The sequence below is a fragment of the Mirounga leonina genome, unplaced genomic scaffold, assembly GCF_011800145.1.
Source record: "Mirounga leonina isolate KUSES-001 unplaced genomic scaffold, KU_Mleo_1.0 Mir_201, whole genome shotgun sequence".
Taxonomy (NCBI): domain Eukaryota; kingdom Metazoa; phylum Chordata; class Mammalia; order Carnivora; family Phocidae; genus Mirounga; species Mirounga leonina.
The window spans coordinates 5,389,652-5,417,600 of NW_023270504.1; the positions used below are offsets into that span (position 1 = coordinate 5,389,652).

At 39.7% G+C, this 27,949-nt stretch overlaps 1 protein-coding gene across 1 annotated transcript in view; it reads left to right on the forward strand.

Annotated features, from left to right (window-relative positions):
- The window catches only part of TMTC1 (transmembrane O-mannosyltransferase targeting cadherins 1), a 263,586-nt gene extending 242,188 nt beyond the window's left edge, over positions 1 to 21,398 (forward strand). The window contains exons 14-20 of the mRNA XM_035027979.1: positions 5,605 to 5,707; positions 7,972 to 8,107; positions 8,666 to 8,810; positions 10,048 to 10,185; positions 11,548 to 11,670; positions 14,274 to 14,351; positions 19,226 to 21,398. Coding sequence (XP_034883870.1) covers positions 5,605 to 5,707; positions 7,972 to 8,107; positions 8,666 to 8,810; positions 10,048 to 10,185; positions 11,548 to 11,670; positions 14,274 to 14,351; positions 19,226 to 19,366 — 864 coding nt within the window. The 3' untranslated portion in view covers positions 19,367 to 21,398. The remainder of the gene's footprint in view (positions 1 to 5,604; positions 5,708 to 7,971; positions 8,108 to 8,665; positions 8,811 to 10,047; positions 10,186 to 11,547; positions 11,671 to 14,273; positions 14,352 to 19,225) is intronic.
- The last annotated feature ends 6,551 nt before the right edge of the window (positions 21,399 to 27,949 follow it).

The window sequence follows — 27,949 nt, forward strand, 5'->3', positions numbered from 1 at the left end:
CCAAACATATCAGTTGGCTCAAGGGAGTAAATTACAGTCGAGTTGCTTTTTCCAAAGATCTGCTCTTCACTTTTCCTTCCCTGAGGTAAAAAGCATGTCATGTTGGGTAATTACAGCATGTAGTAGAGATGTTGACTATGTTTTATCTTTCCCCCATGGCCCATTTTATTTCCACATTCCAGAAAATGCTTGAGCCTTGGAGAGGAAGGAGCCCATGGTTGCAGGCTGCCCATTTTAACCATCGCCCTCAAAAACGGTTTCATGCTGAGACCGTGGCTGTGTGTGTATGGTTTCTGGTGTATGAAAGACAGTATTATTTGTCATAGCCATTCTCTGGTCACCACCATTTTTAATTAAAGTTGTCCTATAAATAGCTTATATTCATTTCCTCTGGATCTCACAAGTCAGTAGAGACTAGGAATGATTAGCTTAGGTCAAGACATCTAGCCAGATGAGGTAAATAAAAAAGTGAGTGCTTGAAATAGAGCTTCAGGGATTCAGGACTACTGCTTGTTAAGATAAATGCATTTCCCTTCCAGAGAAGGTGGAATTTATTTTAAATAAACACCTAGAAGGTATTTTTCTCCTGTGGTGGTGGTTCCGTTTCACTTTTTTTTTTTTTTTTAAAGATTTTATCTATTTATTTGACAGAGAGAGAGCACAAGTAGGCAGAGCGGCAGGCAGAGGGTGAGGGAGAAGCAGGCTTCTCACTGAGCAGGGAGCCCGATGTGGGGCTCGATCCCAGGACCCTGGGATAATGACCTGAGCCGAAGGCAGACACTTAACGACTGAGCCACCCAGGCACCCCTCACTTTTTAATAAGTAGAGAGAGCTAATCATTTCTTGAAACTTACAGTCCAGTGAAAGGAAAAGACAGATATAGAAGACATTTTTCATAGAGCCCGAGTCTTGAGACTGCCCTTGGCTTACCAAGGGCACACGGATACCATCCCTTGCTCTTGACACGAATGGTCTTTGAAATCCCATTACTTCTTTGGACTTTGAAAATTGCATTTCTAGGGGAAACCCAGCTCATAAGCCCCCAGTAAGAGAAGTTTTAGATGAAAAAGGTGATCTCTTCGGCTCTTTGAGAGCAACAAGAGGGTGGGAGGGAAAGCAAAATGAAATCAGGTGAAGGAGGAATTGCCCTTGAAAACTCACGTTGACGGTTTTATTTGGCTTCAGCAAGTTAGAATGTGAAGGCATCGGTTTCATTCTTTTCAGGAAAAACACCTTTCAGTTCTCCCACAGTTTAGCTATAAAGTGATGTTTCTAAGATCTAAAGTTGCCACAGATTTTTTTCAAGCACATCTTTATGTTCTGCAGCTGCTAGAGTTAATGGCAACCAGCATTCTCAGGCATTTGGATCATGACAGGTGTAGAGACTTCATCTCGCCCCAGGTCTGGGCGTCACTCCTGGCTGCCCCAAGTACCTTGTGCTTCTCCCCCCATGACACTGTCACAGTACATTGTGATGTCGTCCTCCTGTCTGGATCCCACTCAACTGTCATGGCAGGATTGTGTCTGTCTTGTTCACTCTTCTATCTCCCCTGTAGACTTGGCAAGTGTATGGTGCTCACGAAATATTTGTGGAGGGAACAGATGGATATCCAAAAGTATAATCGTTTCTTTTGATGCCAGAGACACCATTATTTCCAGAAATCCTGCTTTTATTCAGGGCTTATTCAGTTCCGTCTGTCCACTAAAAACCTAAATTCTGTTCTCTGTCCCCATGTGGCTATGAGATGTGGGGCAAGTCTCTTAGCAACTTTGTGCCCAAGTTTCTTTATTAGTTAAAAATGGTGGCAAATTAGTGTCTATTTATATTTAGGTTATTTATATATTTTTATTTATTTATAAATATAAATTAATATTCTTTCCAGCTCTAATATTCTTTTATTTCCTCTGCTGAAAATCTCATCCATTGTATTTTTAATAATTGGGTGACTTTTTTTAAGTTTTGATCTTACCATGACTATGTTAGTACGTTTTAAAAGTACCATGTGGCTTAGGAAATTTGATCCCTTTTTTTTAAAGATTTTATTTATTTATTCATAAGAGACAGAGAGAGAGGCAGGCTCCCCGCTGAGCAGGGAGCCCGATGCGGGACTCGATCCCAGGACCCTGGGATCATGACCTGAGCCAAAGGCAGACGCTTAACCATCTGAGCCACCCAGGCACCTGAAAATTTGATCCCTTTAAGACAAAGGTGGCATTAGGGTCAAACAGTAACACTAGTTGAACGGTAACACAGGAAACTTGAGATTTTTAGGAGCTGATCACCCAGGTTTGGATTAGCCAGGGTATTCTTTTTCTGGTTGCCTCTAGGATATTAGGTGTTTAATGACCTCTGTTTCAGAAGATGGTTAAGAAAAGTTAAAAGGAAAACACCTGGGTTAGTTAATTATTTCTCATTTAAAGCTAAGTGAAGGGGCACCTGGGTGGCTCAGTCGTTAAGCGTCTGCCTTCAGCTCAGGTCATGATCCCAGGGTCCTGGGATTGAGCCCTGCATCGGGCTCCCTGCTTGGTGGGAAGCCTGCTTCTCCCTCTCCCGCTCCCCCTGCTTATGTTCCCTCTTTCGCTGTCTGTGTCAAATAAATAAAATCTTTTTAAAAATAAATAGGGCGCCTGGGTGGCTCAGTTGGTTAAGCGACTGCCTTCGGCTCAGGTCATGATCCCGGAGTCCTGGGATCGAGTCCCACATCGGGCTCCCGGCTCGGCGGGGAGCCTGCTTCTCCCTCTGACCCTATCCCCTCTCATGCTGTTTCTCTCTCTCTCTCTCAAATAAATAAATAAAATATTAATAAATAAATAAAAATGTTTTAAAAAAATAAAAAATAAATAATGCTAAGTAAAGAGCTTTTGTAAGAAAGGAACTTGAGACTCTTGGCCACTTGGACAGGGCCACGACACCTGATATGGTCACAGGAACAACTCTAGTACACCTGAGCTCAAGAGCAGCTGTACTTAACCTTTTTAAAACACTGCTCTTGGGTGCCTGGGTGGCTCAGTCGATTAAGCGCCTGCCTTTGGCTCAAGTCATGATCCCCGAGTCCCAGGATCAAGTCCCACATCGGGCTCCCTGCTCGGCGGGGAGTCTGCTTCTCCCTCTGATTCTACCCCCTCTTGTGCTCCCTCTCTCTCTCTCAAATAAATAAATAAATAAAATCTAAAAAAAAATAAAACACTGCTCTTGTTGGGTTATATACATTTGTTAGTTCACTCGTCTTTGAGCTCCTGAAATAGAGGTATTTTGGTCTTCTTCTCCATGTTTTTGGTATCTGTCTCCCAGTGATAGAGGTAGTAATGCTACCACTAACTAGTGATCATTTAAGACTATGGCTAACGTGACAAAGTGCTATGTGCAAAGCATTGTTCTACGTGCTTCACGTATTTTGATCCATTTAATACAACAACCCTATGAGATGGGTACTACTGTTATCCTATTTTACAACGGGCATGTAGAGAAGTAAGTAAGGTCACATAGTAAATGTTGGGACTGGAATTCCAATCCATGTAGTCACACACTGACAGCCCAATGCTTAATCACTATGCCATACTTTTTATAAGCATCACAGTAAACATGTCCTGAGTGAATGAATAAATGAGAAAGTATGCAGTGGTATTTGGTAGCTATTAATATGAGTGGAGTCTTGTAAATTTGTGTTCTGCCTATCTCTAAACACAGACAAATTTGTCAGTCCTTCAATGGGTGATATTTTCATAAAGTTTTTCTTCTCTTTAATAGGTTAAAAGACAATTTTGAGATTTTCATTCATCTTTAATTTTTCTAAGTTAGACAATTTGTTGTTTGGTGATCAAAAATACATATACTTTTTTAAAAAATACATACGCTTTTTAGAAACATGAATCTCCATTTTTGCTGGACTATGGATTTGTAATTCAAATAAGTGAAATTTGCCAAATTCAAACCATACCTTGTTTCCTAAATGGTACTTAAATGTGTGGATTCAAAGAGATGGCTGTAGGTGTGCTTGGGAGGCTCAGTCGGTTAAGTGTCCAGCTCTTGGTTTCAGCTCAGGGCATGATCTCAGGGTTGTAGGATCAAGCCCTGAATCAGGCTCTGCACTCGGTGCGGAGTCTGCTTGAAAATTTTCTCCCTCCGCCCCTCCCCCACTTACGCTTGCGTGCGTGTGCACTTTCTCGCTGTCTCTCAAATAAATAAACAAATCTTCATAGAGATGGCAGTGGTCATTCCACTTTACCTTTCTGGTGTCTTTACCTTTCTAGGTCAAATCAAATGAAGGCTCCTTGGCTTATTGCACAACACTAAGTGCATTTTTATTCACAAGCCAAAGGTGTCATACCTGACAAAATCGATGCTGTACATTCCCTTTGTGTGTGTCTGGTTGAAGGCTTAGTAGTAGTAAATGCAATAAAATTATGGAAAATGCCCGCACTCAGAGCATATTAAAGGAAAATTGCTATGTGCTTTATGCCCAATCATTTCCTTTTACCTGACCTTCCCAGCAGTACCAGAAAACTATGAAACTGTTTACTTGTGAGTAATTGTTAGAACCTGGGTAGCTTTGATTCATTGAGTAGGTTTTACCTTCTATATTGTGAAAGAAAGTGTAACCTTATGAAAAATGTACCTAAAAGCTAGTTCAGAATTACTAGTGTGCTAAAGCCAATCTTTTTTTTTTTTTTTTTTAAGATTTTATTTATTTATTTGACAGAGAGAGACACAGTGAGAGAGGGAACACAGCAGGGGGAGTGGGAGAGGGAGAAGCAGGCTCCTGGCAGAGCAGGGAACCCGATGCGGGGCTAGATCCTAGGACCCCGGGATCATGACCTGAGCCGAAGGCAGATGCTTAATGACTGAGCCACTCAGGCGCCCCCTAAAGCCAATCTTTAGAAGAAGAGCAGGACAATTAGGAAATGACCTTTTGAAGATGTGGCAGTTGATCTGGGTCTTGCCACAATAGTAGGAGTTGGAGGTCTGCCTTTGGAGAGACATATATTCCTGTTGGAGGGTATGGCTCTGGGATGGAAAACACAGGTTGAATAAAAGAAGGAGCAAACAGTTGGGTTGGCTCTAGAAATATTATTTGTCAAGGCTAATCCCTCCCGTAATGGGCATCAGTCTCCTTCTCCTTTTCTCAAAAACCTGCCAAATAAACCATGCAGTGTGTGTAAAGAGAGTGTTAGCTATGCCAAGCGCAGATGTAACACAGATGTCCCAGGCCTCCCTGGCTTCCAGTCAGATTGTCACCTCTGAAGATACTCCTCTATGGATGTGTCTTATCACTCATTTTCACACAGAGAGTTACTGGGGTGGAGGGCATCCCATTCAAACAACCATTTGAGGCTTTTTCCAGTTGTAGGGCAAATCCTTCCAGATGTCCCTTCTTAGTAAACATCTGCTTATTTGCCCTAAAGGAACTAAATATGAATGGCTATGAACTGTAGGAATTTCTGCCATTAGCACTGACTTTAATTCAAAGTATGTAGTGTTTGATCTTGGTGCCTATTGCATAGTAGATGCTCAGGAAATTGGTTTTTACTTTTCCTATTCTATTGTTCAGTTTATTGTCGTTGTTTTTAACTTTCTCATTTATTTTCCTTTGTTCTCTTTTAAAGGAGAGATTTAAGGAGGCTGAGGAGATATACCAGGCTGGAATAAAGAACTGTCCAGACAGCTCAGACTTACACAACAACTATGGAGTTTTCTTAGTTGATACTGGTGAGTGAAATTGAAGAGAACCTGTTCCATTGAGATGAGATAATACTATCCACCAAGTAAAATGGCAGCCACCCAAATGATGTCTCAGAAAGTAACATTCAGTGGGCTTGGCAGGAAACACACCATTGACCATCACATTGTACGGTGGGGCTGTCATTTCTCTAAGTCTTCAAGCTCAGCTCAGTAAAATCCACCCAGTTCATATAGCACTAAGGAAAACTCTCCAGATATCAGGATGCTTGCTGATTTAACAAGTAGCAGGCCTTTGAGTGTCATTTAGACAAGTCCATAAATCTATGATGATGAAACAGTCCTCGGCCATGATGCAGGGCTTGCCTCTGAATCTAGTTACCAGCAGATGGAAAATACTTCTTTATGTCTGATTAAAAAAAAGCCTCCAGAATTGTTCCATCATTCTTTACTTGATGTACATTACAGAAACTATATTATTAAAATTGATAAGAGTACTCTTATGTGAGAGGGGCTAATAAATAAAATATACTTACTCCATCTTATTTAATGTAAAACTTTACTGGGCAGGGATTCTTTTTTCTTTATGATTTGTGTCCCATCTACTGTTGGCATTCTATGAATACTTATAAAGAATCAAAAGGTAGTTGAATTTAATGCAAAAGCACCATTCTGTTCTCGTTGACTTTTAGACTGTCTGGCTTGTGATAAAATTCTGTTTTAATTATTTTGTAAATATGAATGCTCAAAGGAGTTTTTATTTTCTAGCATATCTGAAACTTTTCTGTTTTATAGAATGTAAATTTACATTCCGAAATGCCTAAGAAATGCCCCTTATTTTTGCATGTAAAATTGTTTTCTAGTGCCACCTGCTGGTTTATTAGCAACACACTAATACATGAGGTGCCATAAAGATCTAAAAACTGGAAGAGACCCCCTGTTGGTCTAGTCTTCCCTCTTCCTTCTACTTCAACAACAAATAATGCTACTCCCCTAAAAATCTCACTGGCCACCCTGTATATCTTCCCACCACTCCCTTTGTATGTATTTTATACTGGTGGAAATTCTCCCTAGTACCAGTGACCTGTACATAGATCTATACAGACATAAAATCTATTTTGGTGCAGACATGCATTCAGAGAAGGTGTCTGCAGGTCATAAATATTCCATTTCATCTAGAACTTCAGACTGTTCTACAGTTCAGCCACTTAGATATAATTTCACTAGGAAGCTTCTTTGGGGATCTCATCAGATGCTTGATTCTACTTCTGGTCTTCATCCTCAGTTGCCCTGGGATTTTTGTCTGGTCTCTTAAGTGCGCTTTGCACTTTAGTGTCTATAGCTCTAAAGTAATACTTTTATTTATGTTTTAATAGCTCTTAAATCCCAAGACACAGCTAAAAGGTATCAAAAGGCAGCTAAATAGGGGCACCTGGGTTGCCCAGTCAGTTAAGCGGCCGACTCTTGATTTCAGCTCAGGTCATGATATCAGGGTCCTGAGATCGAGCCCCACATTGGGCTCCATGCTCAGCACAGAGTCTGCTTCTCCCTCTCCCTCTGCTCTTCACCCCCCCCCACCCGACAAGCTCGCTCTCTCTCTCATAAATAAATAAATAAATAAAATCTTTTTTAAAAGGTAGCTAGATAGTATCAAAAATACCTGTAAAGATCATTTAATTAAAATATCTTAAGATGTATAATGCATTGGACAAATGCAAGGTGGCATTACTATTATTTTTTAAAGTTCCATTACATAAATACCATTTAACAAAAATGTATGATTTTAAAAAAAGATTTTCAAGATCTAGCTGATACATGCTTCTTTAAAGCAGTGCCTCAGTTATGTTACAATAGAGTAATTGAGACCAACCCTTAGAAATTGTTTCAGGACAGTTTTCTTTCTATAACAGCCTATTCTATATTTTCGTATAATGAAAAGTAACAGTATCTTGTATAAATAACAATCACTGATGATCTCAAAACATAATATTAGCTAGGGCAATTGCCAGAAAACACTTTGGCTAAAATGCTATACATAATAAAAGAAATAGATTTTAGTTTTTATTGCTTTTTTATTATTAATTTCCTTGGAAGTGGGGATGAATAGTAAAATGGTCCAAGGTTACACAGTGGCAAGGAGACGAAGCCAGAATGCAAGCTCATTTACAAACTGAATAATTGATGGTATGACTCAGTGATATGAAGAATGATATACATCAGAAGAGAAATTGAAGAGCCTCGTGTATTGTATAATTAAAGCATGCTCTGCTCTCACCAACCATCCCTGGTTACAGGCTCTCCAGAGAAGGCAGTGGCCCATTACCAACAGGCCATCACACTCAGCCCAAGTCATCACGTGGCCATGGTGAATCTGGGGAGGCTCTACAGGTCCTTGGGAGACAACAGTGTGGCTGAAGAATGGTACAAACGGTAAAGCTCCTTTTCTTCACTTTGTAAGTTGCCCAAAGACCTTAATAGTCACCCTTCCAATTTTTATGTAATCGGAACAGACATGCTCTTAGAATATTAACCAGTTTTGCCAATTCAGGTAATACAGATTCTCCCCTCCAAAGAATAATACCAAACACTAAATGGTATCCTAAGGAATGGCTTGAAAAAGTCCTGCTGGTTAGAACATGGTGCTAAGCCAAGGTTGGAATTGTTTTCTGAGGCTGTAGACTACAGCCCAAACTTCAAATAGTAGTTTTGAAAATGGATGCGGGGGACAGACTGTGCATGCATGGGAAGCAGCCTATCACCATCAATGGAAAAGATCCTTGGAGCTCAGTTTCCATATTGATAGGTCACTCTAGACATTCTTGTAGTCAGAGGGTGGCATCGGGATCTTTTTAAAAACATTCTTCTTGATTATAAAAACAGACCGTGTTGGAGCAGAGTCTCAAACCACAGACTGGCCTCTCTAAACCTGCGTTTCAAGCTTTCAAAATGTACCTATGAGAATTTCAGTTCACCTTTTTCAAAACTCAGGGCCCTGCAGGTGGCACGCAAAGCTGAGCTGTTATCACCTCTGGGAGCGCTCTATTATAACACGGGCCGCTATGACGAGGCCCTGCAGGTTTACCGGGAAGCTGCAGCACTTCAGCCTTCTCAAAGGGAGCTCCGCCTGGCCCTGGTGAGTGCGTTGCCTAAGGAAAATGAGGCAGGACGTGCAGTGTGCAGTGCAGGGAGCTGGGTCACAAGCCTCAGAATTGCAACTAGAGCACTACGATAGATCCATTTTCTGAGTATCCATATAACCAGGGTGGGAGCCATTCACCAAAGACATAGACATGAAAAAACTTTTAAGTTTGTGGTTTGAAATAATTTCAAACTTACAAAAATTTGCAGGAATACTAAATAGCTCCCATATCCCCTTTCACCCAGATCCATCCATTTTTAGAATTTTGATGAATTTGTTTATCATGGATGTATATGTACATATGTGCATATTTATGTATGTGTGCAAATGTGTATTATTAATACATTTATTTTTTCATGAGCCATGTAAAAGTTATAGCTCTCATGCCCTTTATTTCATTTTTTTAAAAAGATTTTATTTATTTATTTGACAGAGAGAGAGAGCACAAGCAGGGGGAGAAGCACCTTCCCACTGAGCAGGGAGCCCAATATGAGGCTCGATCCCAGGACCCCAGGATTATGACCTGAGTGGAAGGCAGACGCTTAACTGACTGAGCCACCCAGGCGCCCTGCCCTTTATTTCTAAATACTTCAGCATACAAGGACGTTCTCTAACATAACTATAGTATGGTTCTCAAGTTTAAGAAATTAATAATCAGCGATATTTTTAGTTTCAATTTTTGGAAGTTTGCATTTTTGCTACTCTTCTTTAGATCTGCAATAAATCAAACTTGTTATCTTGTTTTAAACACAGCATCCTGTTGAAACCATAAGAAATCATTTCTTTCCCAACCACAACCAGTGATGCGTATTAAGGAGGGCACGTATTGCATGGAGCACTGGGTGTTATACGCAAACAACGAATCATGGCACATTGCATCAAAAACTAATGATGTACTGTGTGGTGACTAACATAATAAAACAAAATTTTTTAAAAAATCATTTGTTTTTGAAATATTTAGTCAACTTTTTAAAAAAGTCACAAGTCATTTCGTTGATATCTTTGGTGTCCCTGCTATTCACACGCAATGCATGCACATACCTAAAGAAATAAACAGAAACAAACAACAAAAATTTAAACCTATAAACTCTGGGAATTCTGCTCCCTCTGAGTTGCAAATAGACGTTAAGCATTTTTTTCTGGAGTGTTTCTGGAAAGCCTCTATTCAGAGATGCTTTATATGATGAGGTGATAACAGTGTCTCCTAAGCCAATTCAGTGTGCTTTTGCAGGCTCAGGTTTTGGCCGTGATGGGTCAGACAAAAGAAGCTGAGAAGATGACCAACCACATTGTGTCAGAAGAGACCGGATGCCTTGAATGCTACCGCCTGTTGTCAGCAATCTACAGCAAGCAGGAGCACCACGACAAGGTGGAGAGCACACTGGAGTTGTTTGGATTCACAGGGGGAAAACGGGGTGTGCCTGAATGATTCTCCAGTGTGTGCATTTATGAGGCCGAGCCGTCTTGAATATCATCCATTGGCATAGCCTATCTTACAGATGCTTTTCACAGATATCTCCTTAACTGTAATATGTCCCCTTGAAATAATACTTTCTTGCTCATCCTTGGTCTAAAGATTTTATGTGACAGTATCTCAATTTGTTTTCACCTAACTAGATAAAGACTGACATTTGTATGCTTTACCATTTTCCATGTTCCTTCAAATACATTATTTATGGAATCCTTATAACAGTCTTTATACAGGTCAGTGATCCTGTTTTGCAACTATTATTGTTTATCTCCATTTGAAAAGTCATATAGCCAGTAAATCTATGAACTGACTCAACAAAATACTTATTGAATGCCTGCTATATGCCAGGCACTGTTGTAGGTACCAGGAATAAAGTGGTATAAGAAAAACAAAAAAATCACCTTTGTCCTCAAGGAGTTTATAGAAGAAGAGGAAACCAAGATTAAATAAGCAATCACAAAACAAGTGTAGAATTATAGCTGTGCTCAGTGATGTCATGAAGAGTGACATGGTCCTAACAAGCATATAATCAAGGACCTGAGTGATCTGGGAGGTTAGATTCCCTGCGGAGTGATATGAAGGTGAATGTTGAATGATAAATAGGAGTGATTAGATGAAGGGGGGCAGTGAAAAGCATTCCAGGCAGGATAAAGTACATGCAAAGGTCCTGTGGCAGCAGCAAGTAGCAAGTCTGAGGAATGGGCATGAAGGGAGCGTGGCACTGTGTAAGGTAATGGCCACAGAGGTTGCAGGAGACAACACACCACAGGGCTTGGGACCAGGGCAAAGGTTTTGTTTGTTATCCTTGGGGGAGCTTTGGGGTTTTAAGGAGAAGAGCGACATGGTGAGATTTGTGCTGTGAAGGGATCTCTGGCTGCAGGGGCTGGGACAGTGGGTGCTGGGGGCAGAGTGGGCACCAGGGACCTAAGGGGAGGCTGTGTTTGGAGTGATCCAGATGGACCCAGGCAGGGCAAAACACCTAACCCCAGATCTTGTTTTCTTTTATCTTTATCACTGACCTCCCTGTGGACTGGTCAGGGACATGTCATTGTCACAATATAAATGGAAACCCTGGAGTATAGGAAAATTATTTTGTCAGGGCCACATTATTTCTCAATGAGAACATCAGAGAGAATGAAGAATGTGTTTTGATGGTCATTTCCACACCAGCTAATACATAAGGACAAAAAGTATAAATTTTATCATTTAAGTTAGTTTTTCTTCATCTCATCTACATTTGGTCTTTCAAACCTGTTGCAGGCACTCGATGCTATAGACAAGGCTCTCCAGCTGAAACCAAAGGACCCAAAAGTCATATCTGAACTTTTTTTCACAAAAGGAAACCAACTAAGAGAGCAGAATCTTCTGGATAAAGCTTTTGAGGTATAAACACTTAATTATATTATTAAATTAAGGGACTAAAATTCGTACTCTCAATCTTTACTGAAGCACATACAGTAAAATTTAAGATCACTGTCATATTTGTGGAGTGAACTTTCTCATTAATGGCCATGATGTTATACATTTAATTTTTATAATTGACTATTTTTTAACTATTCAGAGTTCTGCAGTACCTCTGCATTATTTTCTGAATTATCACCTTTAACTTGATGTTTGAAACAATTCCCTCAAACTAGTTTCTATTCTCTGCCTCTCTCACTCTCTCTGTTGGCTGGCAGTAACCCTCTAGTCCATCTGGACTAGTGTCTGAATAGCTTTGGCATTTCCACACATCCTTATAACACCCTTCCACCCACCCCCCAATTCTTCACAGATTCCCTCTCATCTATTAACACATAGCCTTTGTTCTCCTCCCTCTGGAAGCCCATCTGGACCGTACTTTCTCCCAGTGCCCTTGTTTCCTGTGGACTTTTACAACATTTACTGTCTCTTCAAGTCATTTGAAAGTATCATATACTGCATTGTATTGTTAGGCCTCTTTTTCCTCTCGCCCTGTCCTCTCCTCCTCCCCCTACTCCCACCCCCACTTCTCTGTGCCCAATGCCTGCTCCCCAGTTAGATTGGACTTCTCCTTGTAAAAAGAGACAGCTTCCTTCCATGTTCTAAAACATAATGCCTTGCATCTTAGAGGCATTCAATATCTACAGCTCTCAAAATTTATACACAGTTTGAAATCAAAAAGATATTCCAAGCAAATAGAAATGTTCTAGAAATACCGCTGTGGTAAAGCCACAAGTTGGAATTAATGAAATCATAAAATTACACTAAATATAATATGAGAAGAGTAAAATTTTAAATGATATTATTGTTTTTGAAAACAGTGAGTGACTTAAAATATTCAAAAACATGGGTAAAGATATTTGGGAAAACTAACTTGAACATGAACTCTTAAAATAAACTGGCATATTTGAAGCAGAAATTTTGTATTTTTCTCTGCCCTGTGAACATTTTTTTAAAAGATTTATTTATGTATTTTAGAGAGAGAGAGGGCTCAAGCAGGCTGAGGGGCAGAGAGAGAGGGAGAAGCGGTCTCCCGCTGAGCACAGAGGCTCCATCTCAAGACCCTGAGATCATGACCTGAGCTGAAATCAGGAGTCAAAGGACACCTAACCGACTGAGGCGCCCAGGCCCCCTTGCACTGTGAACATTTTTAATACCTTAACATGTGAACATTTTTTAATACCTAATGTGACAATTTAATGAATGTATAATTTAATTTTGAAGTTATTTGGTATCTATATCTATCTGTATCTTATCCATTGTATTGAAAACAAAAGTATTTTCTAGTTGCTTTAACTATAGATCAAATAATCATTTTAAAGTGACGTTTGGGGTGCCTGGGTGGCTCAGTCAGTTAAGTGTCCGACTCTTGATCTCAGCTCAGGTCTTGATCTCAGGGTTGTGGGTTAAAGCCCCACATTGGGCTCCACACTGGGTGTGAAGTCTACTTAAAATCAGTCAACCAATCAATTAATTAATAAAGTGGCTAGATCTATGATGGATAGGAGTAGGGCTGTGAGCTAATAATAGCAGCTACAATGTGTTAGCATTTTTATTTATGATTTACAAAAATTAAGTAATTTAATCTTCTCTGTAGTCATATAAGAAAGCTATGATCATTGTCTTCATTTTACAATTGAATAAGCTGAGACTCAGAGGTTATGCAACTTGCTCAAGGTCACAGAGGGTAAGAGATGGAGCCGGGATTTGAATCCAAGTTCTTAATTTCTACCCTACACTCTCATCTCTGTTGATATAAATTAACCCAAGAGACACATTCTTCAGGTTTATTTTAGCAGCTCTTTAAAGATATAGTTTTTATTGTTTGCTTGTTTCTCTTAAACAGAAGTGGGTGAAGGATGGACCAGATTCTATTTACTTTATGAATCTGTTCATCAATGCAAATAGCAAAGAGCATTAAATGACACACAAATACTTAGCTTTGTAACGGAAAGCAACATTCTTAGCCGTTAGCTTCATTTAAGGTGACCACTCTTAAATTAAGACCCAGTGGTGAGCATGCCAGTGGTGATATAAAACAACATGCAAAATATTACAAATATGCCTCACAGATGTTACATTCAGTGGGACCGAATAACCAGGCCAAGGATACTGGGAAAGGGGATAATTCACTGGGACTGAGCTATATAGGAAAAGACTCTAAGATTCTATGATTACTAAAAAAAAATATTCTTACAAACTCCATTTATAGCGAAAAAGGCCAAAGGAGTTTTCTTGCAGGTCAAAGCCAGTGAGAAAGGATGCACTACAATAAAATCACCTGGATTCCCTGCGGGCATCCTCAGTCTCTGTGAGCAAATTACACATTTCAGGTTCCTCCACTTCCGAATCATCAGTTCTCAAAAATAATTGAAATAAATGGGAACACCTGTGAGCTGGTAGTGTTGGGTTTCACTGTGTTAACCATCTATATTCTCATGTATGAAGAAAGTGGTTTCCACAATCCTGTAGCATTAAACGTGGGTTCTCCTTTCTCAACCTGAAGATGTTTCTTGTGTATTTAGAGCTATAAAGCCGCCGTGGAGCTAAATCCAGATCAAGCACAGGCCTGGATGAACATGGGTGGAATCCAACACATCAAGGTAGGAGAATAATTCACTCCCATGAAGACTTTGCATTTTCTCTTTCTGTCTTCTCTCAAAAGATTAAAAACATATTGTTAATTCCCTCTTTGAATTATTTAAATACCAAAAGCCATAGGTGTTTAAAAGTGAAATTAGCACGGTTTATATTCACTTTGTATTATCTAGATATTGGATATCATGAAGTCATTTGAAAACCACGTCTATACAAATTAAATTCCATGATTTTATTAAACATAAAGAAAACCATATGTACTTAAGAGAAGAATCATCATATAGAAAATAAAATCTGCTTATGTGAACTTAGCCTTGTTAGGGCTTCCTGTAGCTCATTGTCCTACAGCTTAACTCATGGTCAAGACTACAGTGTTACTTTAAATATTACTTTATTATTTCTTGTATCTAATGTATCTTTTACTCCCTGATCATTTACTGAAACACAAGGTTGTTTGTGGGTTTATTTTTTGTTTTTCCAAAAGAAAAAGCTACCTTTGAGCGAATTATTAAAAATGACCTTTGGGGCGCCTGGGTGGTTCAGTTGCTTAAGCAACTGCCTTCGGCTCAGGTCATGATCCTGGAGTCCCGGGATCGAGTCCCGCATCGGGCTCCCTGCTCGGCAGGGTGTCTGCTTCTCCCTCTCCCACTCCCCGTTTGTGTTCTCTCTCTCGCTGTGTCTTTTTCTGTCAAATAAATAAATAAAAATCTTAAAAAAAAAAAAATGACCTTTGGGAAGGCTGCTGTCTATAAGTAATGAACTCAAAGACTCACTATCATTCATTCATCTTTCATTCATTCATTCATCCATTCATTTTACAAACATTCATACAGAGCATGTTAAGTGCCAGGTACTCCTTCTTCAGGCACTGTGAATAGAACACTAAACAAGTAAGTCGGAACTTCCTGTCTTCATGGAGCTAACATTTAGTAAGGGAGATCGGCAATAAATAAATAAACACATACATGCATACATGTATACATAAAATATATCATGGTGCTATGGAGAAAAAAGAGAGAGAAAGAAGATAGGAAGTGCCATGGGGTAAGGACTGAAATTTAAAATTAAGATAGTTAAGAAAGGCCTCACTTTGAGTAGAGACCTGAAGGGAACAAGCCATGTGGCAAAATAGGGAAAGAGCATGTGCAAAGGTCCCTCAGAGAGGGAGCAAGTGAGATGAAATGGTAGAAGCTGGGATTAAAGAAGTCACAGGGCCAGATCATGCAGAGCCTTGAAGGGGAATGTAGGGTCTTTGGCTTTTATGCAATGCCAAATGAGTTGGGGTCCTTGGAGGACTTTGAGCAGAGAGATGCCATGGTCTGACATGTCTTTAAAGGATCACTCTTATTATGCTAACCTATTTTCTATCAGTCTTTATATTGATAAAACAGTAATATAGTGATTAGCATTTAAACAGAAGCCTAATAGGGTTTACTATTAAGTGGAAACTGGTCATTCTCAGAAACACAACAAAACAAAAGGTGACTTGTGATTATATAGCCAGAAGGGGATAATGGGTGAGTTATTATGTGACTGACAGCCTTGATCTAATAGAGGAACAAACATGACATTTATCAGAGCAGAATAACCTGAGCTCTGATCTTATTGATCTTCTAGGGTGTCCAGCAATATGAACTTACTTTTAAAATAGTAACATAGGGCGCCTGGGTGGCTCAGTTGGTTAAGCAACTGCCTTCAGCTCAGGTCATGATCCTGGAGTCCCGGGATCGAGTCCCGCATCGGGCTCCCTGCTCAGCGGGGAGTCTGCTTCTCCCTCTGACCCTCCCCCCTCTCATGTGCTCTCTCTCATTCTCTCTCTCTCAAATAAATAAATAAATAATAAAATCTTTAAATAAAATAAAATAAAAAATAAAATAGTAACATAATTTTAAATAGTATGTTAAATAGTTATATTTTATAAAATAATATGCTCAATATGTTTTTAGATGACATGTGCCTGCCATTTAAAGCAATGGGTTCGGTTGTTAATTTAAAAAGTACAATAAATAGGGGTCCCTGGGTGGTGAAGTTGGTTAAGTGGCTGACTCTTGGTTTCATCTCAGGTCATGATCTCAGGGTCGTGAGATCGAGCCCCATGTTGGGCTCAGCACTCAGCACAGAGTCTGCTTGGGATTCTTTCTCCTTCTCCCTCTGCCCTTCCCACTCATGCTCTCCCTCTCTCAAATAAATAAATGTAAAAAAAAAAAAAGAAGAACAATAAGTACACCCAAGACTTTTCTAAAAAGTCTGGAAATACAAGGAAAATAGTACATTCATTGAACTCTTAGATTAACAAGTGAATCCATTGCTTTAAATTTAGAGGTACTTCCCCTGAAAAGGTGTCTGGAGATTGAAGAAGGATCTATTGAGTGTATTCTTTTAAAATGTAATGAACACACTGATTAAAAATTAGTTTGTGCAGTTTTTCATCTTTGCAAACATCATGTATTAGGCTGAAGAATTAAACGGTGAAATTGCCATGTTTGTAGTTGAAAAATCGTCTAATATCAGTAAATTCATATGATACAATCCAATATAAATATATAGACTGGGACCTGGCTTGGATGTGGTCATTTAAATGGCACCATTACAATGCAAGATTATTACTGTGAGGTCCTAAAGAGCAGTCATTAACTTTCTGTCTTCACTTTGCCAGGTAGTGTGTGCACCAGGCAGTGTTAACCCTTTCCAGGCTTCACTCCTTCCCTGAGCCCGGGTGAAGCTTAGGAGACTGAGGGCTGTGGTACGGTTGCAAGTTGGAATAAGGCTTTGCCAGGACATGGCATGAAGAGATGAGAACAGAGTTGTCTCTTGCTTGTACTGTTTGGTAATAAAAGATAATTATCATGAAGCCTCATAAAGGCTGAAATGGATGGACCAAAAAAAGCTAACACACCTTCTTTATAATCAAAAAGTTGTGTCAACTGGGCCACACCACAAAGTCCTATTTTCAGTAGTACCCTACGTGCATTTTCTAGAATGGCTTCATGCAGTGGAACTCTCTATGGTGGCAGGAGTGTTCTGTGTCTGCACTGTCCAAGGCAATAGCCACTAGCCCATGTGGCTGTTGAGCCCTTGAACCGTGGTTGGTACAACTGAGCAACTGAATTCTTAATTTATCGTAATTGATTTCAATTTAAATGGAATTAGTGGCTATCATAGTAGATAGCACATTTCTGGAAATTAAAATACCAAATTCCCTATCTTAACATCCCAGAACTGGGGACATTGAATCAAGGGCTAAAACTTAAAAAAAAAATAAAAAATAAGGCTTTCAGTTTAATCAAGTAAAGAGCAATGTGAGGGAGAGAAAATAACTGTAGCCGTGGATTTTACGTGAAAGGACAAAGAAAGCTGGTAATCAAAGAAGGAAATGCCAAGGCACTGGGCTGAGGCCTAAATTCAGAAAAAACTCTTAGCAGAACAATTTCAAAGTCGGCTGTAACACAAACATATTTGGAGAGCACTCTAAGGGTCACAAATGTTCAGTTGTCTGCACGTGTGTGCAGACACTTGGAAGATAAATGCTGGAGTTGAAAAAAAAATAATAACAATTGAATGAAGCAAATCCAGGTTCTCACTTGTTCAGAATTTTATTTAGCCTCTTATGAGAATCAGTGTTCATAATCAGAAATGTTTTCATTTGTGCATGTGCCAGAGCCTGGATCCTGATGTCATTTCCCCTCTCCTTTTTACCAATATGACAAGTAAGTATAGTAATAAATGGACAGTGTTTACTCAGGCCTGGATGATCATTTAATAATGACAACAATGGGAGCATCAGATTGAGGGCTCACTATGCATCAGGCAGTGTCTGAGCTCCTAACGTGCATTAACTCACTTGGAGGATAGTTAAGCATTTAGTGAATATCAGTTGCTAGTGGCTACATAGAACTCTCACTTAGAGAAGCTATTTTAAATTGTGATGGGAATTCAGAGAGTAACTGGTTTTTGTCCACATGGAGCTGTAATTGAGAATAAAATAAAGCAAATTGAAATTTGGGGGAATGGAGAGAACTCCAACACTCAGAGTTCTGAGACGTGGCAGGACACAGATCTGAAAGAGGGTGGACCAAATAAGGAAGGTAAAATTTAGGAGCAGAAAAGGGCCTGGAAAACAGTAATTGTGACTAATTTGCTTGGAACCATCTGGGACAGGCACACATGGTTTCCAGTTAGAAAGCCATTGAACAAAGCAGATGGGGGCCAACAGAGGGTGGTGACCGGTGTCTTTAGCAGGTCAGGGGTGACATGCCTTCCTTCCTGCTTTAAAAGGTCCAGCAGGTTCATATTGTCACACACCTTGGGTAATTTGACTCCATATTCTTATCAGTTCTTTCCAGTATATAAAAACTTATATTTACATTAAAGCCCATATTAGGCAAAAGTTGCTTTTATGTTGGTTGGATATTAAAATAACTTCCACCACTAAATAGGTCTAGTGGATTCCGAACTATTTAATCATTACTACTTTTGAATTTTCCCACAAACACCTCTCTTTCCCTCCCTCCCTCCCTCCCTCTCTCCATGTCTAGCCATGGCTCCATTTGATTACTAAGTAATAGTGGCAACCCCACGAGAGCACTATGAAATGATAATCTCATACCACTACATTAGTAGAATTGAAAATCTGTTTTTCTGCCATTTCACCTTATGGTATAACTCTTATCCTTCACATTCTCCAACTGGTCTGGTACTTAAAACAAATGGATTCTCCAAAAGCACCAACAGATAAGGATAAAATTACCCATGCAGACAGGGTTTCCTTCTGAGGACATACCCGTCAAACTGGGCCAGACAGTCTGTCTCTTAGTTTCCCCATTCTTCAAGAGTGTTCTGAGGGTCGGACTATAATTGTCATCTCTCTTTTTCCCCACAGGGAAACTATGTGTCCGCAAGAGCTTATTATGAGAGAGCTTTCCAGCTGGTTCCAGATAGCAAACTGCTGCAGGAAAATCTCGCCAAGTTGGATCGCCTAGAGAAACGATTACAAGAAGTTCGAGAAAAGGATCAAACGTAGCAGCGTTTGACCCAGTCTTGAGGAACAGTGCTGGTGCCTCTGGAAGAGGAAGAAGAGATGGAGGCTTTCACCTCAGCAGGGGCACAACAGAGAAGCCTTCCGCTCGCTCGCTCTGAGTTCAGGGAGGCATGTTTTGGGACGCCCGCTGGTAACCCTGTGCTGAGGGACTCGCATTTCCCTGGAAGAAGAAAGAGCAAGCAAGGGCTAGGTCTGAGAGAAAGTAAAACAACTACTACACATTTTGCAGATTTTTGTTGGCTTTAATAAATAACAGGTTTCCCTTCATCTATTTCTCTGCTTTTCCAACCTAAGAATCTAATTCCATCTCTTAGTGTAGACTTTTATGTCCCAGAAATACAGAGGCTTGAAATGCTATGAAGGCAGAGTGGCTCTTCTTCATGAGATGAGATATGTCAAAGACGGAAAAAATCTCTGGAATAAACCATTTGGGTAATTCCACCAAGAGGTAGCTCATTTAGTTCTCCAGAACTAGAGATGAGTAGCTGATAGTTTTTGTAGAATCTTTTGGAATATATGGGGGAAAGGGATGTTGCTAAGTGGGCTTTGTCTAATATCCCCCCCGAGGATATTGCTAGAGCCCGATTGAAGAGTGAATTAAATACCACTCTGATGCAGACTTTCCCCATTGCCCAAGATACCAAAAAGGAAGCTTCTGGAATTGTGTATGGGTGTTCTTATCCCTAGGGGAAAATCAAGGATCTTGGTACCCCTAATTCTTTATGGAAATGTTTAAGATTATTTTAATTTTATTACAAGTATTACTAGAGTAGTGGTTCTGCTCTAAGATTTCAAAAGTGCTTTTAGAATCATAAATGTTTCTGACTCCACATATATTGTTACTCCGGTGGAGAAAAAAAACAGTATATTCTACATGAGAAATATTAAAGATATTAACTAAGAGAAATGTTCTACTTTGTTATCTTAACATTAGTCATCCAGAGATTTATTATTTTTTGAAAACTATATTTAACCATTGAAAAATCTGTACAGTATATCACAAAAATCTTCATAGACTATAAACAGATGGAAGAGGAGTTCTATTGATTTGTCTACTGAGGCTTAATGAGAATTCTATGCTTTAAAACATGAGTGATGGAAATCCGGAATTCTTGGTTCTGTATTTATAATTTTGGAGGTTTCATAGAGAATACTCAAAAAATCTAGGGGAGAAAAAAGTCTAAATTCGTAATTATAAAATATATATTTATATTGAAAAGATAGAGGCCAGCAAAGTTGAACTTATAATTTGACATTTGTTTTTTAGTGTTATTTATTTCATAACTTATAAAATATTTAATATATATATACACACACATTTTTTTTCTCTGTACATAGTGGTTTTAATAGCAGCTTTCAGAACTGATCATACAAAAATTACAAATCTGAATTACAAAGTAAAGTTTTAACAGCCCCTCAAAAAATTTGTATTGATTATTCACTTGCTAAAGCTAAAGAAATTAGGAAGCAGACGTCAGTGTTTGGGTGGTAATATATTTTGGAAGTGAAGAAGTTGGAACACCTGATTCTAATTTGGTCATCATCATAAATTTAAAAAAAAGGAAGAAGAAGAAGAACCACTCTGGGGAGTGCTGTTTGCAGGCTAAGCCAGGTGGCCTGCAGATGTAATAGCCTGAAGGCGTTCGGATTGCACGTCCTCAGGCCAGGGCAGGGTAAAAAGCGTGCTTCCTTTCAACACTGCTCCTCTGTGTTATTTTTTTGTCAAGGTAAGTCTAGTTAAAAGAACTTCTCTAGAAAGGGATGATGCAAGGAATATTTTGAATGCAAAAGATTCCAGAATTTGAATTAGCAACATGTGTTTGTGTGCATCAATAATCCAACAATGTATGTATTGCCACTACGATCTTCTGTTTCTAATAGTCTTTTAACCGTATAGATCATAAATTTATCCAAACTTTTGCTTAAAATATTTTCATTCTCCTCAAAATTATAGTTTTATGGTCCTAAGGCCAAGAAATGTACTACAGTGTTCCTTTTAAATGATCAGTCTACCCCCAAATTGGAAAAAACAAACACACAAACATGAATCCCTAGCTAAAAACAGTATCTGAGACTTTAATCACAACTTTTTAGAATAATCTGTAACCAAAACTCCCACTTAGGAAGTTAACGGAAAAGACTAAGCCCCAAATTTTGAAAAGCAATTACGCCTTACTTGAAGTGCTGCTAAAGGTATGAGGGTACATTAGTGGGAATGGTTGAAATGGAGGTTACAGCCTAAAAGTTCCTGAGGGAAGGGGTCACATGGCCTTCAGGAGACTTGTTCTACCTTCTTTTGGGTGCTTTTCTCTCTCCCCACGTCCTTCTGTCTGTACGTCTCTCTCTCCCTCCCTCCCTTCTCCCCACCCCCGTCAACCTCCCTTCATTCTGACCCTCCCCCTCCCTTCTCACTGTAGCTCTGGCTCCTTCTGTGAGCCCCTGGCATCTCTTTGAACATGCAAAGTAAACACTGTTTGTTGGGTCAGATATTTTTATCCTGATTTAATAATGTCACTGAGATGTAGCCAATGAAATAGTTCTCATAGTTAAATGGTGCCTATAAGAAAATAAATCACATATTATTTTTCAAAGATATTAAGTGTATTTTATAACTGTTTTTATTTGGTTCTTGTAACATGAAATAATATGTGGAATTCATTCTTATCAGTAAAAACAGAGTGCCCTGGCTAGTTGTGGAGATATATCCAGATTCCCCTAATAAAAGTGTACTTGGCAAGAGAGCTGATGGCCCCTTTCTGACATGGAATCGCAGAGCCAGCTTCATGGGTTTTCAGTTCATGTGGTCCTGCACTCAGAAGTCCCCTATGCTTGGCTGAAGGCTCTGCTTGAAAGTCTTAATAATTTTTGAATGAGGGGTCCTGCAAATCTGTTTTGCACTGAATCCTTAAATATATAGGGTGTCCTCAGTACGAGGGAAGTTGGCCGAGGACAAGACAGGAGTTGCTTTAGCCTGGCTGAACCCTTGATCCAATGATCAAGAGTTTCATTTGTGACTCTGTTCCTCTGAGAACACTTGCTTTATTTTCTTGGCTACATTTAGAGTTCCTTGTGTATATATATCCCCCGCTTACTGCCAGTCTATCTAAACTGTCCTTCTGCCCTACCTAGAACCAGCCCTCCTTGCCTTTAAAATTCCCAGTAAGTGGGGGCGCCTGGGTGGCTCAGTCGTTAAGCGTCTGCCTTCAGCTCAGGTCATGATCCCAGGGTCCTGGGATCGAGTCCCACATCGGGCTCCCTGCTCGGCGGGAAGCCTGCTTCTCCCTCTCCCACTCTCCCTGCTTGTGTTCCTGCTCTCGCTATGTCTCTCTCTGTCAAATAAATAAATAAAATCTTTAAAAAAAAAAAATAAAAAATAAAAAAATTCCCAGTAAGTGGCAGTCCTTTGACATAGGAGCCATGAGATTGGCTTTACAAGTTTATTTCAACCTTAAGAATTCTTCAGGATTTTTTTTAAGTGATACAGATGTTTTCAATCTGTTAGTGGTATTCACAAAACACAGTTCAGCGATGTAACATAGGTAAACTAAACCAAAGATTCAAATACCTTGGAGGAAAAGAAATTTTATTTTAGGGAATCCTGAGATATATTCTTTTGGGTCTGTCTGTTTTAAAGTTCATCACAAAACAAAGAGGATTGCCAGCACTTTAATTACAACATCCTATAGTACATCACAGCCCCTAGCAGGAGACTGTGACATTCGTCACAGGTCATACCTCACTTGATGGCAGGGGTTTGTAGTGGTTGCACAATGCTTTTCAACAAGACTAAATGAGAAAATCCAAACTGTTCTATATAAACCGACCTGCAGAAACTATCATTTTAGGGGGAATAAAAATAAATGTGTGGTTTCTTATTGTCTCTACTAAACATTCCAGGCCCCATAGATCAAAGAGCCACATTCAGCTGATAGTTGAGAACTGTTCCTTCACACACAGGGGCTCTCAAGCCTGGCTGGACTGCGTGATCCCCTGGGGCCCTTTGACAGTCTCCGAGGTGCTGGCCACCCAGGTTCAGATGCTAATATGCAGCGAGGCTGGAGAACCACTTGCAGGCTAACAACTTCACTGGAACTTTTATGAGTTTTATAATCTTCCTTGAGTTTTACTTTTAAATCTAGACTAAAATGAGCCAGAGAATTCTAAAAAATAATTTATGGCACAGATGACTGGTTGAGACTATAGTTTCAAGAATGACAGACAGGTGGGTTGGGTGGGGTGTTTTGCACTGGTGGCAATTGGACTATAATTTGACCTTACATTTTCCGAATTCTTGGTTCTCAGAGGGAGAGGAATTACCATTTGTATACACCAGACAAGGCTCCCAGTATGTAAAACTCACGGTGTGCATGGCATAGAGTGTATGCCTAAACCTTAGGTCTCTGTTTTGATGACACACATGTCAATTTTTGCTAATTATTTCTTATTGTACTCATTTTTAGAATCTGTTTTTGAGGGAAAAATGGAAACCTTTGATCTGATGTGTGAAGGATTTGCATCTTAGATTAATAAATCTATAGGGTATTAGTAACAACAATCAAAGCAAATGTAGTTATGGGTGGTTGGTTTGTTTTTAATTTTTCACCTAGTTTCCAAATCACATTTACTTTGATTAAATTGCATGTTGGTATTTCACAATAATAGGAAAACATAACTATCTGACATCTTTTGGCATTTTAAAAGAATAAATACCTGTCAGATCTTCCATTTAGGCTGCAATTGAGTGAGATAAAAGCTTACAATGCCAAATATATATATGGACACATTATAACTTCTTATGATTATTCTTGAAGTTTTGATGTAAAAGAAAAATACGTTGAACAGTTCTTCAAAAAATAACACTTCCTTCATTATTTTTGTTTTTAGTAGCCATTAACTTAAAGAGAATAAAATAACTGCAATCAAAGGAGTGCTTTAATATCAGCAAAATAAAGTGACAACAGAATTGATGATTTTCCTGTCTGTCAAATGGCTCATATAAAAATGTGCTATTTTGATCACCAAAGATCCTTTCAGTTAAAACCTTTTAGGGTGTGTAGCTCATAAAATCAGCATCCATGATGATAATGGTCATTATAAGTTTGTAAGTTTAGATCATCATTTACCCCAAAATGGAAAGTTATGTCAATGTCCAGAAACCCAGTAGTTTCTTCCCATTCTCGGTGGTGCAGATGGTGTATGTTTATGTCACGTTTGGAAGTTTCCAATGTGCATAACATCCTTTTGGGGTTTCCTTGCTGGCCCAGAGGAGGGGTGCGCCAGTCCCAGAATCAGGAAATCTGGGTGGTAGGCCTGTTCGGCCGCGGAGGAGCCGCCTCACCCTGGGAAGGTTACCAACTGTCTCAGCCATATCTGAAACCAGATTGAAAGGCCTCTACCTCTGAAGAGGTAACTGGTTAGCGTTGCCCTTAGTTTTCCAAATGTAAGATAATCACCGCCACAAAACACATAATACAACCATAAAAGTGACTGCACTGTCCAAGAGCTTTAATATGGCAGAGAGAATTCTTATTTTGCAGTCTGTACACATAAAAACTGGTTATTTTGTTATGTGTCTGCGGGGAAAATAGTTTTTCAAATTTCCTCCGAAGGAATTAAAATATCTGTAGAAGCCATGGCTTGCTTTTATAATGTGGAAACCATCTGACTTGCTGTGACTCACGCGGATCCCTCCTTTTATCAGGGAGAAAATGACTTGCGTCGTGTTCTTTGTTCATGTTTTTATTTTCTCGTTTGACCGGTTGTATATAAATGTACGTTTTTGTTACTTTTGCTGTGCCAGTTAAAAATATATTTCCCATAAAGTATTTCTCCCATTTAAGTCTGATTATGTACGCTTTGCCTAGGTCTTTCCAAAATAAAATTTATGTAAATGTTTATTTTATATAAAATATAATGAAAATAATTATGTCTGTTTCAGTCTCTCAAGGGCTCCGTGATTAGTACCCACTGAAATCCTTGTCACTAGCTGGTGTCTGCTTTAAAAGAAAGAAAATTTCTTCCTTCTTATTCATTCATTGCATTGCATTGTTCTGTGTGTTTCATGTCTGCCGTCTTTACCATACCTTGCAGTGAGTGTTTCAGTCCTTATGCACTCCTGATCTCGTCCTCTCATCTTGCTGATTGGTGCCTTCACCTCTTTCTGCAGAGAGTAAATAAAAGGTAGAAAACAGATATTCTCTCAATAGCCTGCACTCCGTCTACAAACTTCCCTGTACCCAATTCTTCCCCCTCCTATTAACTACAATGGAAGAGTCCCTAGGCTCCAGATTTTCCCTCTTGTGAAGCTTCATTCCATCCCTTTCTCTCTCTTTGTCAACTTTAACTTCTTCCTTCTACTGGCTCTTGTGATTCCCTTCTATTTTAAAACATGTATACAGGTAACCACCATCAAAACCATTTGGAAAAAAAGTGGTAAGTCCTTCCTCTATTTCTTTCATCTCTAGCTGCTACCACATCTCTTTCTTCCTTCTCAGCTAAGCTGTTTGAGTGAATTGTCTTCACCCATTCTTTCCATCTCCGCCCTTCACATTCCCTCTGCTTCACAGTGATCTGTCCCTGCAACAAATAAGCAAATGAAACTTCTGTTTCTAAGGTCACCAAGAATTTCCTTAGTGCTGAATCTTGGGCCTTGCAGGACTTTGGAGAGGGTTCTAGAGTTTAGACCAGTAGTTTAGCAGGGATGGAAAAAGTTGTTTACACAAAACATTATTTGCCCATGATTTGCTTGTTGCTCATAGATTAGTCACTAAAGCTCCTAATTTGACAACTCTCCTTAGAATTGGGGCTTCCATTAAGAGTCTTGGAAGGCCTCCAAAAGCACATCATTATCCTGCCCTAATGAAGATATGTTCACATTAAAGACAGATTTCTCATACATCACAAATCCAATCTGGGATAGTTCAGCCCACTCTGTCCCTTGACATCATTTCCTTTTAGATAGATAGATACTTATATATATGAGAATACTTCCATTTAGATGCTGCAACATCACCACAAACTCAACTTATATTTAAACCCATCATCTCCCTGGCAAATTTAAAACTAACAACCTATTGGATAGGTACACAATTCGTATTGAATGGCTTCTTTCCTATTTAATGAGAAGGCATTATTTTGTTAGGCCTAGAAGGGACCAATCCTCATAAAAGGACAAGGTCTCACCGGGCTGTGAGTTTTGAACTCTGGAAACAAAGGGAGCTGTGCTATAACAGGAAATGAGACCATGCCCAACCCCATGGAGACTTCTGGGTATGAAACGAGTGAATATCCTGCAAAACTGTGTGTGCATCACGCATTGAAGACTGCAAACTGACAGGGTCTGTGGGCCTTGTGAGAAGGTTAGCCATGAACTTGAACATTTGTGGGTCCAACTGTACTTGCACACCATGTGAACATTTTTCTTTCCCTCCCAGTTCATTTGGTAATGGCTTTGTAGTGGTTTTAATCTGACCCCCTCTTGCGAAGAAGAAGTAGGTATTTGGGTCTACCTGGAGGATCTGAGCTTATGTTGGAGAGTAGTTTGCCCCTGGGGCAAGGGATGGTTATGGTGTTCCTGGTAAGATCGCCACAGTGAAAGCAAAACGTACGGGTGAGGTGGTGAGCGCCCCTGGTCAGGCAGCTACCAGAGCTGGGGATTCCCTTTGCAGTGCTCAAGCCTGGAGGTACAGGGCTTTGTTTTCACAGAAAGGCTGCTTACCTTACCAAGCCCCCTCCCAGTGTCCCCTAGACACCCAAGCTTAAAACCCAGGAGTCCTCTACTCAAACTGTTTTGCAAGGGGTCTTTATTTAAAATAAATAAGATGGTGCTTGCTATTCTCAAGAACAGTGCAGTCCGATAGAACTATTTGTGATGATGGCAGGGTCCTCTGTATGCTCTCAACTAGCCACAGGTGGCTACTGAGCCCTTGAAATGGAGCAGGTGTGACTGAGGAACTGATGTTTTTACTGTAGTTAATAATTTGAATAACCACGTATGGCTAGTGTCCACTATAATTGGTCAGCGCCCCTCTAATGTTGCCCTCTTAATGTTGTTAGATGGGACATAAAAATCAGAGAAATACCTTTTATGTTCATGAGAGAAGTTTTGAGACTGTTTCGGGTTTCAGTGCCAATTGCATTCTTCAAGCTTTTCACCGAAAGGGGCCCCTTGATCTCCTGTTCCCTTCTGCAGTTTCAGGGTCATTGCCCCCAGCTGATTCTCACCTGCCTGTTTCTGTACCTGCATTCCCTCCACCTTGACTGTCTTCCGCTTTTCCGTCCATCTGTCTACTGCCTGCCTGTTTGCCTAATTTGTGTATCTCCCACCTTAAGGAACTTTTATTTCTATTATACACGGAAGTAAGACAACTGGGCCTGGGAGATTGGTGTCTACCTTAGTTATATATAGAATGTCCACTGAGCTTTGCCCTAATTTTTTGATAAAACATAAATCCATTACAAATTGTGGCTTTCTTCCTCTCCCAACCTTAAGCTTTTTTTTTTTTTTTTTTTAAGATTTATTTATTTGACACAGCGAGAGAGGGAACACAAGCAGGGGGAGTGGGA